The following is a 15,995-nucleotide window of genomic DNA, read 5'->3' as shown; positions in this document are numbered from 1 at the left end:
AACAGATTTTTTTTAGTTTGGCAAAAATATCTGTTTAAAACTTATCACATTTACACCAAAACTGTTGAATTTAAATAGACAAAAATGAGCAATAGACCAATATTAGAAAAGTCCTTGAAATCTCTAAACATACATGATATACTTTATAAAACTATCAGCCATGCTGGAATATCAATTCTAGTATGCTTTTCTCTGTTAAAACACTCTTTTTACGCTAGAATGACATCACGTTAACGTGCGGTGACGTCAATGTTTTTGTTGCGACCAAAAAAGAGCGCTACTTTATTTTATCTACTGTTTTAGATTAAGTGCGTATTAGAATCGAAATAATTTATACCAAAACCGTGTTTTAACACTATTTATGCACTCGGACAGTATATCGTCGCACAAGTAATTTCACTCGGGCTGCGCCCTTGTGAAATTATTACACCCAACGTATAACCGCCCGTCGTGCATAAATAGTGTTAAAGCACTCTTTTACTATAAAACTTTTATTAACTAAAATACAAATATCCGGTTAATCAGGTACCTAATTTTGTATCAGATCAAGGTATTTACTATATCTGAAAGGCGGTGATCCTTCATTAAGGAATTCCTGTATAAGCTGCTGCCAGTCATTTATAATTTGGCGACTTTTATTCGAAAATAGTTATTTCTCTTATATGTTTTGCTTTGGCTTTCATGCGTATTTAGATTAAACTAGTAATTGGCAAGCAGTTATTTATGGAAACAGATTTGCTTTTTAAGGTCTATAAAAGTTCTGCTTATTACAGAATATATTAAACTTAAACGGGATTGGATAAAAAATAACCTTTGGAAAATAAAGACGTTTAAATTTACTGGGTTATGAAAAAATGGCAATGTTATGAATGAGTGTGTACAGTACAGTGTCATATATTGTCAAGCGTGTGCTAATGACCACCTGTGAGCAGAGACAAGATTTAAAGCGTACATTATTCAGGGAATGAAGACAATCGGCACACATATCTCTTTGCATCTTCTCCAAACAATGGCTTCATTTAGAAGTTTGACTATACATTCTGGTATCGTTTCAGGATCATATTTTGCGAGCTCGATGGTTCTCGTGTCCCTGTCCCTCTTACAGACCGTACTGGTGATCAATGTCTTCTATAGAGGAACTAACGGACGAAAAGTACCCAGGTACGCACTACTTCCCCATCGTAGTGGCAATCGGCAATTTCCGTGAGATTCCGTCTGTTATCTCGGCATTCTTCGGTCGTAAGTTTATGTAGTTCCACTCGAGCGATGACTTCCGAAGAATGCCGAAATTAAGTAATGGAGAAAATATAATTGAACGGAATTACTATTGTCATTACGGTTCCATTACCTTAAATTAGAAATATCATATTTAATTAAGGTGGTTCGCGGGGTTCCTACAAAAATTTCGAAGTATGAGATATAGGACTGATATTAAGTCTGTATGTACTAACATATCCTGTCTTTCATTTGGAGAAAAAAGAAGATCGTTCCGAGTCCACATTTCCTTTGAAGAGCGCCACCTAGCGGCACATGTATTTTTCAATTGAAAACGCCGTTTTTCTGTAATAATCTCATTAAAATTAATGTTATTACAATTTTTCAAACTCAGGATTATAGCTAAATTCAATGTTATTGTTTACATGTTGCATTTTGTAAATTATTTCATTTAGAAAATGCTTAAATAAAGAGATATCCGTAGTAGGTGTGGGGAAAAATGGCGAAAATATTCAATGTGTTTCATGGCCGTTTAGCCGAAATAAAATAAAACGGAACGGTCAAAGTTCTTGATTTTCAAATATATTCTTCTTTGATCATTTCCGAACAAGAAAATAAAATAAAAATAGGGGGTCTTCACGGCAGATTTTTTGTAAATTTTCTTTTTATTTGTTTTGGTAATGTAAATATTGTGACGTTGATACATCATTTATGGTGTTAACGTCACACAAACGTTTTGTTCATTATGTCCTTTAAAGATACATTTTTGTATATACAGGATGATGAAAGTACTCAAAAATGAAATATTTTTACTAAATAGATCCACATTATTTACAGTGTTAAGTAATTTACAATTTAAGTATATCATCTAGAAATATACTTCAATGTCAGTTCAACAATTTCCGAAAAGACGCTAATTATTTTGTTTATATTATTATGAAAAATGTCATTTAAAAATGATGACCACGGACACCCTTGCCGTTTCTGTCAGGGTATCAAAATTTCAGCCTGTCTCAAATTCTATTAGACTAGTTGTCTGCAAGAACAGAGTCTACATTCACATGGATTTCTGAATACTGGCGTCGTAATTAACATTGCGTGCAACCAATACACATCTGCTAAATTGTTTTATTTTTGAAACAGTTTTAGAGCTAACTTAATGCATGAAGACTTCACTGTAATCAATTCATGGTACATTTTTAAGCCGTGGATCTCCAACGCAATGATCACAGTAATTCATTAAGGAATATATCCAGTCAGTGGTTGCTTGTAGACTTCACAATAATCATTTTAATTATGATACATTTGTGATCCATGATATCCAAAACTGTGAAAATAAAATCAACAGAAAAAATCTGACAATGCGCTTCAAAACGCATAAATGTAAAATTCCCATTTGATGCTTGCATATCGTAACTTCTGTTCACTTTGCGCTCAATGTCACGGACATTCTTTATGCGATGTTGCTCATTGCAGTCTGTCATAGCTGGAGCGGTCTTCTGCGCATGTCCTGAACTGATCATCAATCGGAGCGCACGGCAAAAATACGCAAATTATTGTACGACAGCATGCATTTAGTGTATAATATGTATAATATACTGACAAAAGGTTAGGGTTAGTATTACAATGGTCACAAAATATATACATTAAAGATAATTTTCATTCAAATTGCTTGAATCCGGTATATACCGGGGTCTGTAATTTATACAGGCGTTCCAGGTCTGCAGTGAGTTGCAGTCCTGAAATATCCGAAACTATTCGCATCTGCGTCAAAATGCACTTTTACACTAAATACAAGTCAAATATTTTGTTTTCAGCATTCTGGCGAAAACATTTCAAAGTACATGTAAATGGTGGTTTTATTTATTTCTTAGTTTTATCCGTCTTTTAAAATTTTTGAAACACCAAAAGAAATGCACGAGATGAAATCATAGTGGTTACTTTTTTGATATTACATTCAGTACTGGAATACCATACTCCGATTTTGGAATAAAACCTTCATCAAATAAGAATGATCCCAATTTGCCGCCAAAATTCTATAATCGAAACTTTTTGTATGTACAACAGTGAACCATGTCGAAAGTGCGTTTCCTTGAAAACAGCTGACAGAAACAGCGGGTCTGAACAATGAACGCATGCCTCTAAACTTTTCGCAAGAGCAGCCTCAGTTAAACCACCCTTCTTCCATCTTTCCATCCTAAATAATCGTCTGCGTCGACTGTATCTGTTTTATATTATTTTCTGAATGTTTTGAAGCGAAATGAGTTAGAGTTTTATTTTTGTTCTGTCATTTTGAAGCAAGTTTTCTCTCAATACGGTTTGCATTGTGCATTCACGTTGACGTTAAAAATTTAATGCACTAAGCGGCACCAAAATGAGCTGTATTCAAGTAACGGTTTCAAGTTCACAGACTGAAGTACATTTTTACCGTAAGAGGCATTATCTCATTTATCCATCATTTGCTTAAGATTCCATGATTTTATTTATTGAAAATATTCAATATAGGTTTAAAAAACAATAAATATAATACACAATTAGAATTATAATGAAAATCAAAACCTCTAAATAAAGTTACATATCATAACAAAAAAGAAACATATTGATGTTTTAGCCACCCTTCAAAATGTTCTTTTTCGTTAAAAATGTATTTCATTTTTGTCTGGAAAACAGTTTCACCACATTTCGTATCTTGTATCTTCGTTGTTAGCTAGTCACTTGAAATATTGAAAAACAATAAGGAATGTCGTTCAGTTTCGCACTTAAACATTTCATACAAAAGGTAAAATGAGCCGCGCCATGAGAAAACCAAAATAATGGTTTTGCATCCGCGCAGTCTGGTCAGGATCCATGCTGTTCGTTAACAGTTTCTCTAACTGCAATAGGCTTTGAAAGCGAACAGCGTGGAGTCTTGGCAAGACTGCGCGGATGCGCAGGCTCGTCTGGATCCATGCTGGTCGCAAAGCCACTATGTTGGTTTTCACATGGCGCGGCTCGATGTAAATTTGCAAATGACTCTTTTTTTCCATTTTCTTGTCGAGGAATAATTAAAGAAACCTATGTTTGAAAATAAAGAATTTTGACAGCTCCGTTTTAATTCATAGCGGATAAACTGATAAGATTTTTTCTACACCCCCACCCCCGTCCCCCCAACACTTTACTAACCCTTAAATACGGAGCCAGATACACGAGTTATGCAAGATTAAACATTTTCATAGAAAATTCAACCACTTATACCATATTCAGTTGTTATAGTACATGTTTTAGCGCGATATATTCACATTTTGTGCCGAACTTGGTGAACATGAACATGTTGAAAAATTTCACCGAAACTGTGGGCAAGTAGCTTTAACCAGGAAGGTATCAGTTGTTCCAGCTTTAACTGACTCTGATATATATTACTAGATAATATACTTTGACTGCAAAATACGCAACAATGTACATCATGTGAATATATTCAAATAAAAAAGATTCTAAAGATTTTTGTGAACTCTGAAGGTCCTGTTTATATCAATGAAAGACATAATGAAATCAGCGTTTGCGCGACGTTAACGCCGTCATTGTGTATCAACGTCACAATATTTACATTACCAAAACAAATAAAAAGTAAATTTGCAAAAAATCTGCCGTGAAGACCCCCTATTTTTATTTTATTTTCTTGTTCAGAAATGATTAATGAGGAATATAGTTAAAAATCAAGAACTTTGACCGTTCCGTTTTATTTTATTTTGGCTAAACGGCCATGAAATACACTGAATATGTTCGCTATTTATCCCCACCCCTACTACGGATATCTCTTTATCTAAGCATTTCCAAGTGAAATAATTTACAAAACGCAACATGTAAACAATAACATTGAATTTAGCTATATTCCTGAGTTTGAAAAAATGTAATAACATTAATTTTAATGAGATTATTACAGTAAAACGGCGATTTCCCTTGAAAAATACATATGCCGCCAGGTGGCGCTCTTCAAAGGAAATGTGGACTCGGAACGATTTTCTTTTTTCTCCAAATGAAAGACAGGAGATGTTAGTACATACAGACCTAATATCAGTCTTATATCTCATACTTCGAAATTTTGGTAGGAACCCCGCGAACCACCTTAAATGTTTACTAAAATTGTGACATTTTTCTTAAAATTATATCGTAACCAATTATTCTTAGAGCTTTCACAGCTGTGTTTAGATTGTACTGAAAAGCATATTTGTCATAGTTTTGTACGATATGATATACAATTATTGAATGGTTTGGCGGTCAATAGTTAAAACTAGTATTGACTATTGACCACTAAGTCATGCAATAAGTAGTTTATTACATGACATCAGAAATGAAATGTCACATTTTTTCTTCAAAGTTTGATTTAAGCTTAGCACAATTAACGGTATTGAACTTTAGTTTAGGCCGGTCAATATCACAAACTGTGGACCGGCGATTTATATCTGTCATGTAATAAATTCTACTTCTTTACTTTCAGCAAAAAGTGTAATTCTGTTTGGAAAAAAAATCCATGTATTTTTATTCTACCTCCTTATGTGCAATGAAAGTTGAAATGATATTTTCAAGGGCATGTACAGTTCATATACTAATAACCACAGTTACTTTTACAGATGGGCAAGAAAAATATGTTTTCAGTATCTGGCAAGATTTCTGTGTATAAGATCTAACAAAGTTGAGACAATCAGAGAAAAGGAGGAGAAGGTAATTCATTAAATGTATTCCAAAGATTGAAAAAAATGACAAAAAAAATGTGTACTTCACCGTTCTGATTACCAAAAGGTTACCTTACATCGTGTATTTTGTGAACGTTTTTTATACAGTCAAACTTGAATTTAGCTGGGAGAGCAACACAGTCTCGCTTCCTAATGCAGATGGCTGTCTAGGAGAAGTTGAAATAAGAACAAAAAGGCAAATTTGGAAATTATGGAACTGGCTGTTTAAGACAAGAGTTTCCTTGATATAGGTGAACGCTGAGTCAGGTTCGGTTGTTATTTTTGGGGAATTATGCTGTACTGATATCTGTATTCACATAGAGCGACGAGACTTACCTAAAAAATATAGGTTTCTGTCAAGTCAGTAATCTACCTTCAAGTTTATAGTGCAAGGGAGGTCATAACTTAAAAAAAAAGTGGTATTTGATATTTATATTACACACACCCTGGTACCGGCGCTCACACATACAGCGCTCGATAAGCGATTTTAGAGGAGCGGTGGTGTAAGTATTTCTTATTGTATCTCCGGTAATTCAAAATTTTTGGTAAAATGAAAGATATCTGCGCCCTGGTGAATAATTGATGACTATGTTCTGTGAGTGTCACAACATTTCATCTTGAAATAAACTACGGCGAGTTAAACGTGAACGTTGGACTCAAAAATGTCAAATGTCAAAAAAACACGTAAAATACTCAGTAAATACACCAAATGTATTCATTTTTGATACAGTATCGTATAGTCATATCTTCCTACAATAACCAGTTCCAATTCCAAGACTTAATTTGTTATATTTAAAGAATTACTCGTGTTTAAAGATGGTAAAGGGTTTCAAAACGGCACTCACATGGCACAGGTGTGTATTTTTTTGACGCTCAACAAGTACAGCTAGAGAAAGGTCTTCAGAAATGTGGAGAAATCGTCAGCTCTAAGGCAACTACAACGGAAAAGAGATGAATCGGACTGGTTAGTTATGTGTGGTAGAGATAACACCACCAAGAACAGTCTGATGTTGGATTAAACAGTAGTTAATGGAACTAGTCATCACGTCTCATGTCTGCTATTAAATCGGAATGACTCGCATCAATTCATGAGAGAGCCAAACAAGAACTCATTAATTGATAAATTCCTTAAATTAATAAGATATTAAAATATGAGCGTCTTTTGAACCTAACAGACATTTTAACAAAATTCTTGAATGGCTGATATATGCCATTCCGTCTTTCCGCTAATTTTGGGCGCCGATTTATAACGTAAATATCGACTTTTCGCTCAGCGCCCCCACTAATTATCATGTTTTCAATCCACGCTCCCGCCCTTTCTTATTCCTAGTATTTTCTCTATGGAGAATCGCAGACCAAAAGTTTAGATTTAATAAGTAAATCGTTGGGGGGAGTCGAGCGAAAACTGGCTGATCAGCGGGCTCCGAGCAAGGAGTTGAGGTTTGAAAGGCATAACATTGGTGGGGCACCCGGGCACCCAACCGCTTTACATCTTGAATCTCACTCAACGCCAGCACCCCCCCCCCCCCCATCCCCATAATCGTGTTTTTGCTCCGCACATGTTATCGAATTTTTGCTCGCTAAACACTCCGCGTTTAACTTTTTTTAATTCTCGTGTTTTCGCTCGACGGGGTCGCGTGGCGAATTGATGAAATGGTATAAATCAGCCACCGTAAAAATCTTCCATTTCTCTGTTATGAGTGTTTACTGAATCTTAAATCTAATAATACAAGTAAAATATTGTTCGTAAGAAGTTCAACATTTGTTATACATTCAATGTAGGCGTATGGTAAGTTGTTAAAATAAAGAAAAGAATAGAAAACTTGTCAGTCCGTTATAAATGAGTTTTACTAACTCTGTAATCAAACATTTATTCCACACCCCAACAAAAGTATCGATCTGGCTCTCTATATATATATATATATATATTTCATACGGATGCTCATAGCATTATACTGGTACTCAAAAACGTTGAGATTGACCTGAAATATTGTTTAGTAACGGCGTTTAACCAAACGCATACGCACGCACAAACGCACGCAAGCACACACATATCTTCTTGCAAACCTTACCGTCCACTGATCCCACTGAGAATGTTTTGAAGCACGTTTTTCATTTTTCAACGAAATCCTAGGACATATCAAATTTCAGCATTTATCAGTTTTCAACAAGCTTTTTCATAAAAAATAATGTTAAAATATTGTCGCCGTAAGTTTTAACATAAAAAGGTCGACTTCTAGAGTCAGTTTTTTAACGGTATAAAGATTAATGATAGTATATACAGACACAACACTGAGAGTAAACAACAACAAGGTCTACATTTCTGAAGACTTTTCTCTAGCTGTACTTGTTGAGCGCCAAAAAAATTAACACCTGTGCCATGTGAGTGCCGTTTTGAAACCCTTTACCATCTTTAAACACGAGTCATTCTTTAAATATAACAAATTAAGTCTTGAAATTTGAACTGGTTATTGTAGGAAGACATGACTATACGATACTGTATCAAAAATGAATACATTTGGAGTATTTACTGAGTATTTTACGTGTTTTTTTGACATTTGACATTTTTGTTCACGTTTACCTCGCCGTATTTTGTTTATTTCAAGATGGAATGTTGTGACACTCACAAAACATAGTCACCAATTATTAATCATGGCGCAGATATCTTTCATTTTAAGAAAAGTTTTGAATTACCGGAGATACAATAAGAAATACTTAAACCACCGCTGTGGCAACGTTAAATGTCGCAACGCCGCTAAATGTCGCAACCACCGTTAAATGTCGCAAGGTTGACGTTAAATGTCGCAACCACCGCTAAATGTCGCAAAATCGTCTGCCGCTAAATGTCGCACCTTTAACGTTAAATGTCGCAAAAATTTGCCCACCGTTATATGTCGCAACACCAACGCTAAATGTCGCACTTCCTATTTGACACTATGACTATCCATTTCTTGTGTATATTTATATTTTTGTGGGGAAAAAATTAACAGGTTTATGTAATACAAATAATTATCTTAATGATAAGTGCTGTTACGTATAGCAACAAGAGGGCCTTGTTGGCCCTAGATCGCTCACCTGAGTTCCACACCTTGCTTGAACAATCACGCAAGAAAAATATTTGTGAAATTATTTTGTAATAGGGCCAGTGTTTTAGGACAGAAATATTCTGAGGTTTTTTCTAACTAAATACGATTTGGTAATAGTGTTGTATGTTTGTGGGGGTAGGGTATGGGTGGGGAACGGGATGAATAACGGCATAGAAATCTAAGACACAAACACACAACACCAAGACAGTGAATAGAAAATAAACATATTTACATTTTTGAAGTGTGTGGGGGGGGGGGGGGGGGGGGGGGGGGGGGGGGGAAGAGAGAGGGGGGGGGGTTATGTGTGGGTAGGCGGAAAAGTAGGATAATGAGGGGGATGAGACTAAACCAAACAATTTTAAGAGACTAAAAGTAAAGTAATATCAAAATTCCCGCTTTACCTGAAAGAATGTACAGAGGGCCACATAGGATCTTTCTCCGCCATTGAAGCTTGATAGTTAATTATGACTTTAAATGTAAACCTCCAAACAAAGAAATAGAACCCATGGCAGATTAATAGAAAATCTTCGTTTTCTACAGCTGGTACAAAACAGAGTCTTCGTGTAGCGTAGTTGAACCTCCTTTTGTGTAACAGGCTTGGATTGTTGCCATAGCCGATTCCCCCACCCCAAACCCCACCCTTGTTGGCTTACTAGTGACTTATACTCATCAAAGTTGCATCCAACTATTTTGGAAATAATATTTTCTCAAAATGTAGACCCAAAACGCCCCAGAGGCGAACATTTTATACTTATATTTCAAAATTCCCCAGGGGGAAGAACCCTTGACCCCTTAAAATGGGGGAGTACCCCTCCAGTACCTTAAAATTAAGAATAAAAATGCACAAGAGGCAACCATTTTATACCTGTTTTTCAAACTTTCCCGGGGAGAGACCCTGAGCCCTCGAAAATGACAGGGATAACCCCTCCCATACACCGAAATTTTGAACAAAAAATGCAATAAAAGTCCAGCATTCCATACTTGTATTTCAAAATTGTCACTTGGAAAAGACCCTAACCACCTAAAATAAGGAGAGTGCCCCTCTAGTACGTACCTAAAAATAGACAAAAAGGCACCACAGGCAAACATTTCATACCTGTATATAAAAAAACTTTCCCACAATACGGACAGAGGAACCCCGTAACTACCGCACGTCGCCGGTGACGCTTTAGTTTTAAATTGGTCCCCCCACTCCCCACTCCCATCCTCCATCAACAATTTCTGGCCCCCGGCCTGTTGTGTAACGAAATTCAGGTCGACATGCGATACAACGCGCGACAATACGGAGCGCGAGCTTAATGTCTCATGAGCTAAACAGGACTCCATAGAATTACATAGTTCAGACCTGAAATAAATCTAGTACCGTCGCGAGTACCACGTTAGTGCTCAAACCTTAAGATGTTAAATATATAACGTATGTATGGTGCGGAACCACTGAAAAGCAAACGTGCAGATTAGGGTGAAAGGTCAATTTAGCCCTTCCCAAATCAAGCATGCATTACCCAGTCTTATCTCTAAGTTGTAAAGACTGTTTAACTTACCTTATTTTGCTGTGCGACATTTAGCGTTGGTGTTGCGACATATAGCGGTGGGCAAATTTTTGCGACATTTAACGTTAAAGGTGCGACATTTATCGGCAGACGATTTTGCGACATTTAGCGGTGGTTGCGACATTTAACGTCAACCTTGCGACATTTAACGGTGGTTGCGACATTTAGCGGCGTTGCGACATTTAACGTTGCCACAACCGCTCCTCCAAAATCGCTTATCGAGCGCTGTATGTGTGAGTGCCACCTGTACTTGGGAGCGCCTTTACCAGGGTGTGTTACATGTAGTTTATTTTCACTGATGTCGATACTTATTTTAGCTTACTTACTTCTAAAAGTATTCATTTATGAGGTCATGTTTTTTTTGCAGTAAACATTTAGATCTTTAGCGACATGACTGTAACACGTTGTTTCGCTAACGTCAATATGTACCACTTCACTTTTAAAAACTCACGTATTAGTTTTGGTATTTAATTAACACTCGTCATTAATCCTTTTGTAAATCAGTGCAAATAAAAGCATGTGACCAACTTGCTTCCAAGTATAGCGTGTAAATAAAAGTTTGATAAGAATTGTGGAATTCACAATATACTGGTAAATAAAACAAGAGTAGTTTTTATGTGTGAAAGAGAACTGTACACTGTACTGTATTTTGGTTGAACTTCTATCACGCAAGTATTGTATATTATTCAAACAAACTATTTTGAAAGGAAAGGGACTTCTTGACATTTTATCATCTGAATAGATAAGAAAAGCTAGATCAATATATATATCAATCAATAATCTTTCTTACAGGAGCAAGAGAGTCACTCAACAAAACTGGATCCTTCGTTCGAACCATATGAAAGTGCCACTGATACCGAATTGCGCGTGGTTGAAAACTCTGAAAATAGAACAGAAATTCCAAATAACTCACAAACATTAAATCAAGCAGTCAAAAGGAATGGTGTCTTACCAAGCTTTGTGATTCGGGATCCCACGGTAGAAGCGCTGAAAGACCAAACGCGATACGTCAGGGTTATTGCGGAACATTATACTCAACAGAAAAGAGAAGCTGATGTGAATTCAGAGTGGAGAGATCTCTCAAACATTTTAGACAGAGTGTTTCTGATTATGTATTTGCTGGTTACATGTATTACAACTTTGTCATTACTCTTACAGTGTTTGTAACATGGCCCTTGTTGGCGTGCTAACTTGCCTGAGCAAACAATCAACATATTCGGATATAAACAAGTCGACTTTATGTTATAGTGCTTGCAACTGAGACCTTCGCTATATCATGCTAACTTGCTACGCAATCAACCCGATTACATGCATTAACCAGACAGTCATTGTAAATAGAACATTGCGATCGTGCTAACTTGCTAGGCAAACAACCCGTTTATATACATTAATATTAAAATGAGTAAAACAAAGATTTTACCCACGTGTTAATTTATCGGACAAACAACCCAAATAAGCATAGTTATCTTACACTGTTTGTAATTTCGTGCTTAAATGCTATATACGTACGCATCAGTCTTCCAGTGTTTGTAACTGAGACATTGCTTTCAAGTTAATGAATGAGATACGCACTGAATTGTTTTGTTGTTGTAATACACTAGATACACAGATGCTGTGACATAAATGCAGTTAAAACACTTGCAAAGTAGTCATACTAACAATGCAATTATAATCATGTTATTGCAATTCTTTATGCGCGTATAAATGCTGCTGTAATAAGTATGTGTGAACAGCAGTTTTGACAAGCGATACCTTTCAAACTTCTGTATATACATGTTTTTACATGTAATGTGTATGTATATTCCCACTGTTGCGGTTCTTGTACATGTATATATCCCACTTTTTGTTTGTTTTTTTGTTTTGTTTTTGATCGTTTTTTTTTATCTGCATTTCTCATTATTTTGTACTGTGTACAGCATTCCTTGTTGCTAATGCTCATTTTTACATTCGGAAAAATGTTTGAACAATTTGTGTCTGTTTTATCATCTAACTACTATACTTTCATTTTGTTTAAAAATGTACATATATGTTTAAAAATTTACTCAAATAGTAAATATACCAAAAAAAAAAAAAAAACATTTCAAAGTATGGCAAAAAGATTGAATCACAACTGCATTTATACAGTAAATTAAAGGGACCGTCCCTTGCGGATGCAAACTTATATTATTGATTGTATTGTATACAAAGATAGATATTTACATGGATCAGGGATTTGAGACAGAAACATCTAGAAAAAAATGAAAACAAAACGAAAAATGTAGTAATGATAGAATTTTACAATTTTAACATAATAACAATGTTAATCAATTAATAACATACCTGATGTGAGGTGAAAATTTCATTCACGTCGTCGACCCGTGCATGTTACAGGCTATGTTTTCTCTGTAATCGTTTTTTGGCATTTCCCGGCTGGTTGCTTGCATGAGCTATAGTACAGGCCAAAACTATTGATGTAGAATTCGGAAATGACGTAATCGCATGGAACTTGCTGATCGTCACGAAGGGCTCTGCCTAGTGCCATGAGAATAAAACTTTTGCTAACGTATTCCAACAGATGAATTGCCAAATAGTTTTTTAATAGAAACATATTTGTGGTTAATAAGATGCCTCTTGTAGGATTAATATTGGTGTTATGGTGTTTTACCATGCACATATAAAATGATCGTACAGTACTTGTCAATAATCATGGATTTACATTGATATGTGTAACGATGACCATTTGATTTTCAATAATTTTATGCTATTGTATATATGTTTTACTGATGTTTGTATATCGATGAGATTACTATATTTTATATCTATGCTGTCATATCTATGCTGTCAAACTTTATTAAAGCTTTGAGAAAGACGATGGTTAACTTATTTTTCTCCAAAGTTTTTTTTTCTTAATCTACAATATAGAATAATAACAGATGCATATTGAAAGATCAGGCCTATTATTCGTTATAAATGTACAATAATATTTTTCTAAACAACAGAGACGTAAACTCGACTGTAAATATTAATGGCTTTTTTTTGTGCTGCACTTTGCAGATTGTACATTTAAAAAAAAACAGGCTTTGGCAGAAACTTTGATATGAATGTCACTTTATGTTGGGAATTCAAAACTCAATAGGAGCAGTCAAAGAAGCATTTACTCCGTGTTACATTATGTTATGGACAGTAATATCAATTGACACGTATATTATTATCCAGGACGCAAGTAAACAGCTTTTAACCAGATTGCTAGGACGGTTGCTTATTTTTAGCATTCTGTTTTACTACAGAAAGGCGATTTGTATACTCGTGGACTTGACCGACCATTTCAAATAGTTTGTCAGTTTATCCAGTCTTAAAGATATATTTTGAGCTTTTGTTACAACCAAGCCTCTGCTAGTATAAATGTCACTCATCTAAAAATCACCGTCACGAGTGCACGTGCAAAACGAGTTGCTCCGTAATTGGCAGTATTATTATAAGAATATTTCATTGGTTGAGGCTGCGGATGGAAATATATGGCCCGAGTGTATCTGTTTAGGCGGTTTCGAAGCTCCTCCAAGTTACAGCGAAGCCAGATATTTCCATCCGCACCTTCAACTGATGGTATCTTTTTCTTGCATACCGTATTCTTCAATCAATAGAAGAATTAAGATGAGGTTTTCCAGCACCAGCACAGGAGAAAATCTTGTTTGGCATACAAAAATGTTTACCTTACACGACAGACATGATGTTCTCGTGTTTTTGTCAGGGCTGGAAAAACTCGTCTTACAACCCCGGGTTGTAAGATGACTCACGTGCTGAAATTTATTAATGAATGCATAAATTCATATGATAAAATAGTACTTAAATGAAAATATCTTGTTTTTTTTTTCTTCTATTAATTTAAGAATACGGTATGCAAGAAGTAGGATCTATCACTAGTTAATGGTTCAGACGGAAATAGCTGGCTCTCGGGTAATTCGGCAGAGCCTCATTACCGCCTAAACATTTACCCTCGATTTAGATATTTCGGCTTAGTTCCAACCCGTGACCCTACATACCTCTCCTGTCGGTCCGTCAGAGTGAAATGAAATGAAAGTGATAATTACGTGTCGAGTTGGACTAGATAATTATTTCGATCCGCACATTCTCTTATAACATCTGTTTTATATGGAAATGGCGTGAAAATAAAAATTACACATATTGGCGGATTCTTAGGGAGCATTTTCACCCTGGAACAATTGCATTACAGAACTTGTCGTGGAAACTTAGGTCATCTTGAAGAGCATTTTGCTGACCTGAAGAGAATTTAACCTGCTCAAATGCATGCTACAAATTCTGTGTGACATGTCCAAACAATACGTTTGTTTGTTTGTTTTGGGTTTAACGCAGTTTTTCAACAGTTTTTCAGTTGTGTCTCGGCGGGCAGTTAACCTAACCAACCAGTGTACAAGTACACACCTATTCTCCGCAAGTAACTGTCAATTTGCCCACATGAATCGAGCGGGCCAAACAATATGGACAATAAGTGCAGTAAAAGGAGAGAAGGGGATGGGTTCTTGTGTGCAAAATGCTGTTCATTCCAATCGGAAAGTCCTATTTTGGGAAATGGCTCATGTTTTCGCGGACTGGGGTTCTGTTAATAGCGGTGTATGGACGGAAAAGGTTTATTACACCAGGGTATTTTAAATGGATACCAAGAAAATTCATCAAAAAAGAACATATTAAGTTTACAATTAACACAATTTAAGGTTAAAAGTCTAATTGCAACATTTAAAACGTTTGAAAGATGACTAAGAAAAATAATTAAAATAGTTTGTCAAAAAATCCTTCAGACTTAGTTCATTGCGTATATTATTATAATTAATAAGAAGAACGAAAAAAAAATGAATTTTACAAAAGCAAGAATATGAGAACAACTTCAAAATATTTCTTCCTGGCTCAACGAAGATAACTTTTGTAACGAAAGCTCGAAAGCTCAGCAAATTGCTTTTTTCTCCAATGAACCCGTCTATAGTACATATAGCTCGACTTATTTTTGTATATAACAGTTTGACGTATTTTATTAGAAGTAACTAGCATTTCTACACTTGCATAATCGTCATGGTTCCATATCCATGTCTCATGTTACATGTGTATGCTAATTTATGCATCATAATATATTTCTGTCACTGAATTATTGTAATACAGGCCTATAAGTGAAATATATGTGGTAATTTCAAACTGAAAAAAGGTATTTTATAGTTTTCATTAAGTACGAAACTACAAAATGGTAAAATTTGGTTTAAATCATTGAAACAACTGTAAACAAAAAAATTGTTTTATTTAATTTCAAATCTAACACTGTATATCTTAAAGACTAACTAGTAACTATGGTGCATGGTGTTCATTTGTGAAAGATAGTTACATGTATATAACAAATATCCACTTTTTGTTCGTTATATACTATTTTGTACGTTAAACTTTCTTTCAATATA

General features: G+C 35.3%; 1 protein-coding gene across 3 annotated transcripts in view; it reads left to right on the top strand.

Annotated features, from left to right (window-relative positions):
- Positions 1-13,408, top strand: part of LOC123566608 (neuronal acetylcholine receptor subunit alpha-10-like) — a 32,699-nt gene extending 19,291 nt beyond the window's left edge. For all 3 annotated transcript variants that reach the window (XM_045360878.2, XM_045360877.2, XM_045360876.2), the window contains exons 7-9: positions 1,056-1,161; positions 5,823-5,913; positions 11,353-13,408. In XM_045360878.2, coding sequence (XP_045216813.2) covers positions 1,056-1,161; positions 5,823-5,913; positions 11,353-11,727 — 572 coding nt within the window. In that variant the 3' untranslated portion in view covers positions 11,728-13,408. The remainder of the gene's footprint in view (positions 1-1,055; positions 1,162-5,822; positions 5,914-11,352) is intronic.
- The last annotated feature ends 2,587 nt before the right edge of the window (positions 13,409-15,995 follow it).

This window comes from Mercenaria mercenaria, chromosome 8 (assembly GCF_021730395.1).
Source record: "Mercenaria mercenaria strain notata chromosome 8, MADL_Memer_1, whole genome shotgun sequence".
Taxonomy (NCBI): domain Eukaryota; kingdom Metazoa; phylum Mollusca; class Bivalvia; order Venerida; family Veneridae; genus Mercenaria; species Mercenaria mercenaria.
Note: the sequence above shows the minus strand (reverse complement) of the source record. Positions and strands in the feature narration are given on the sequence as shown.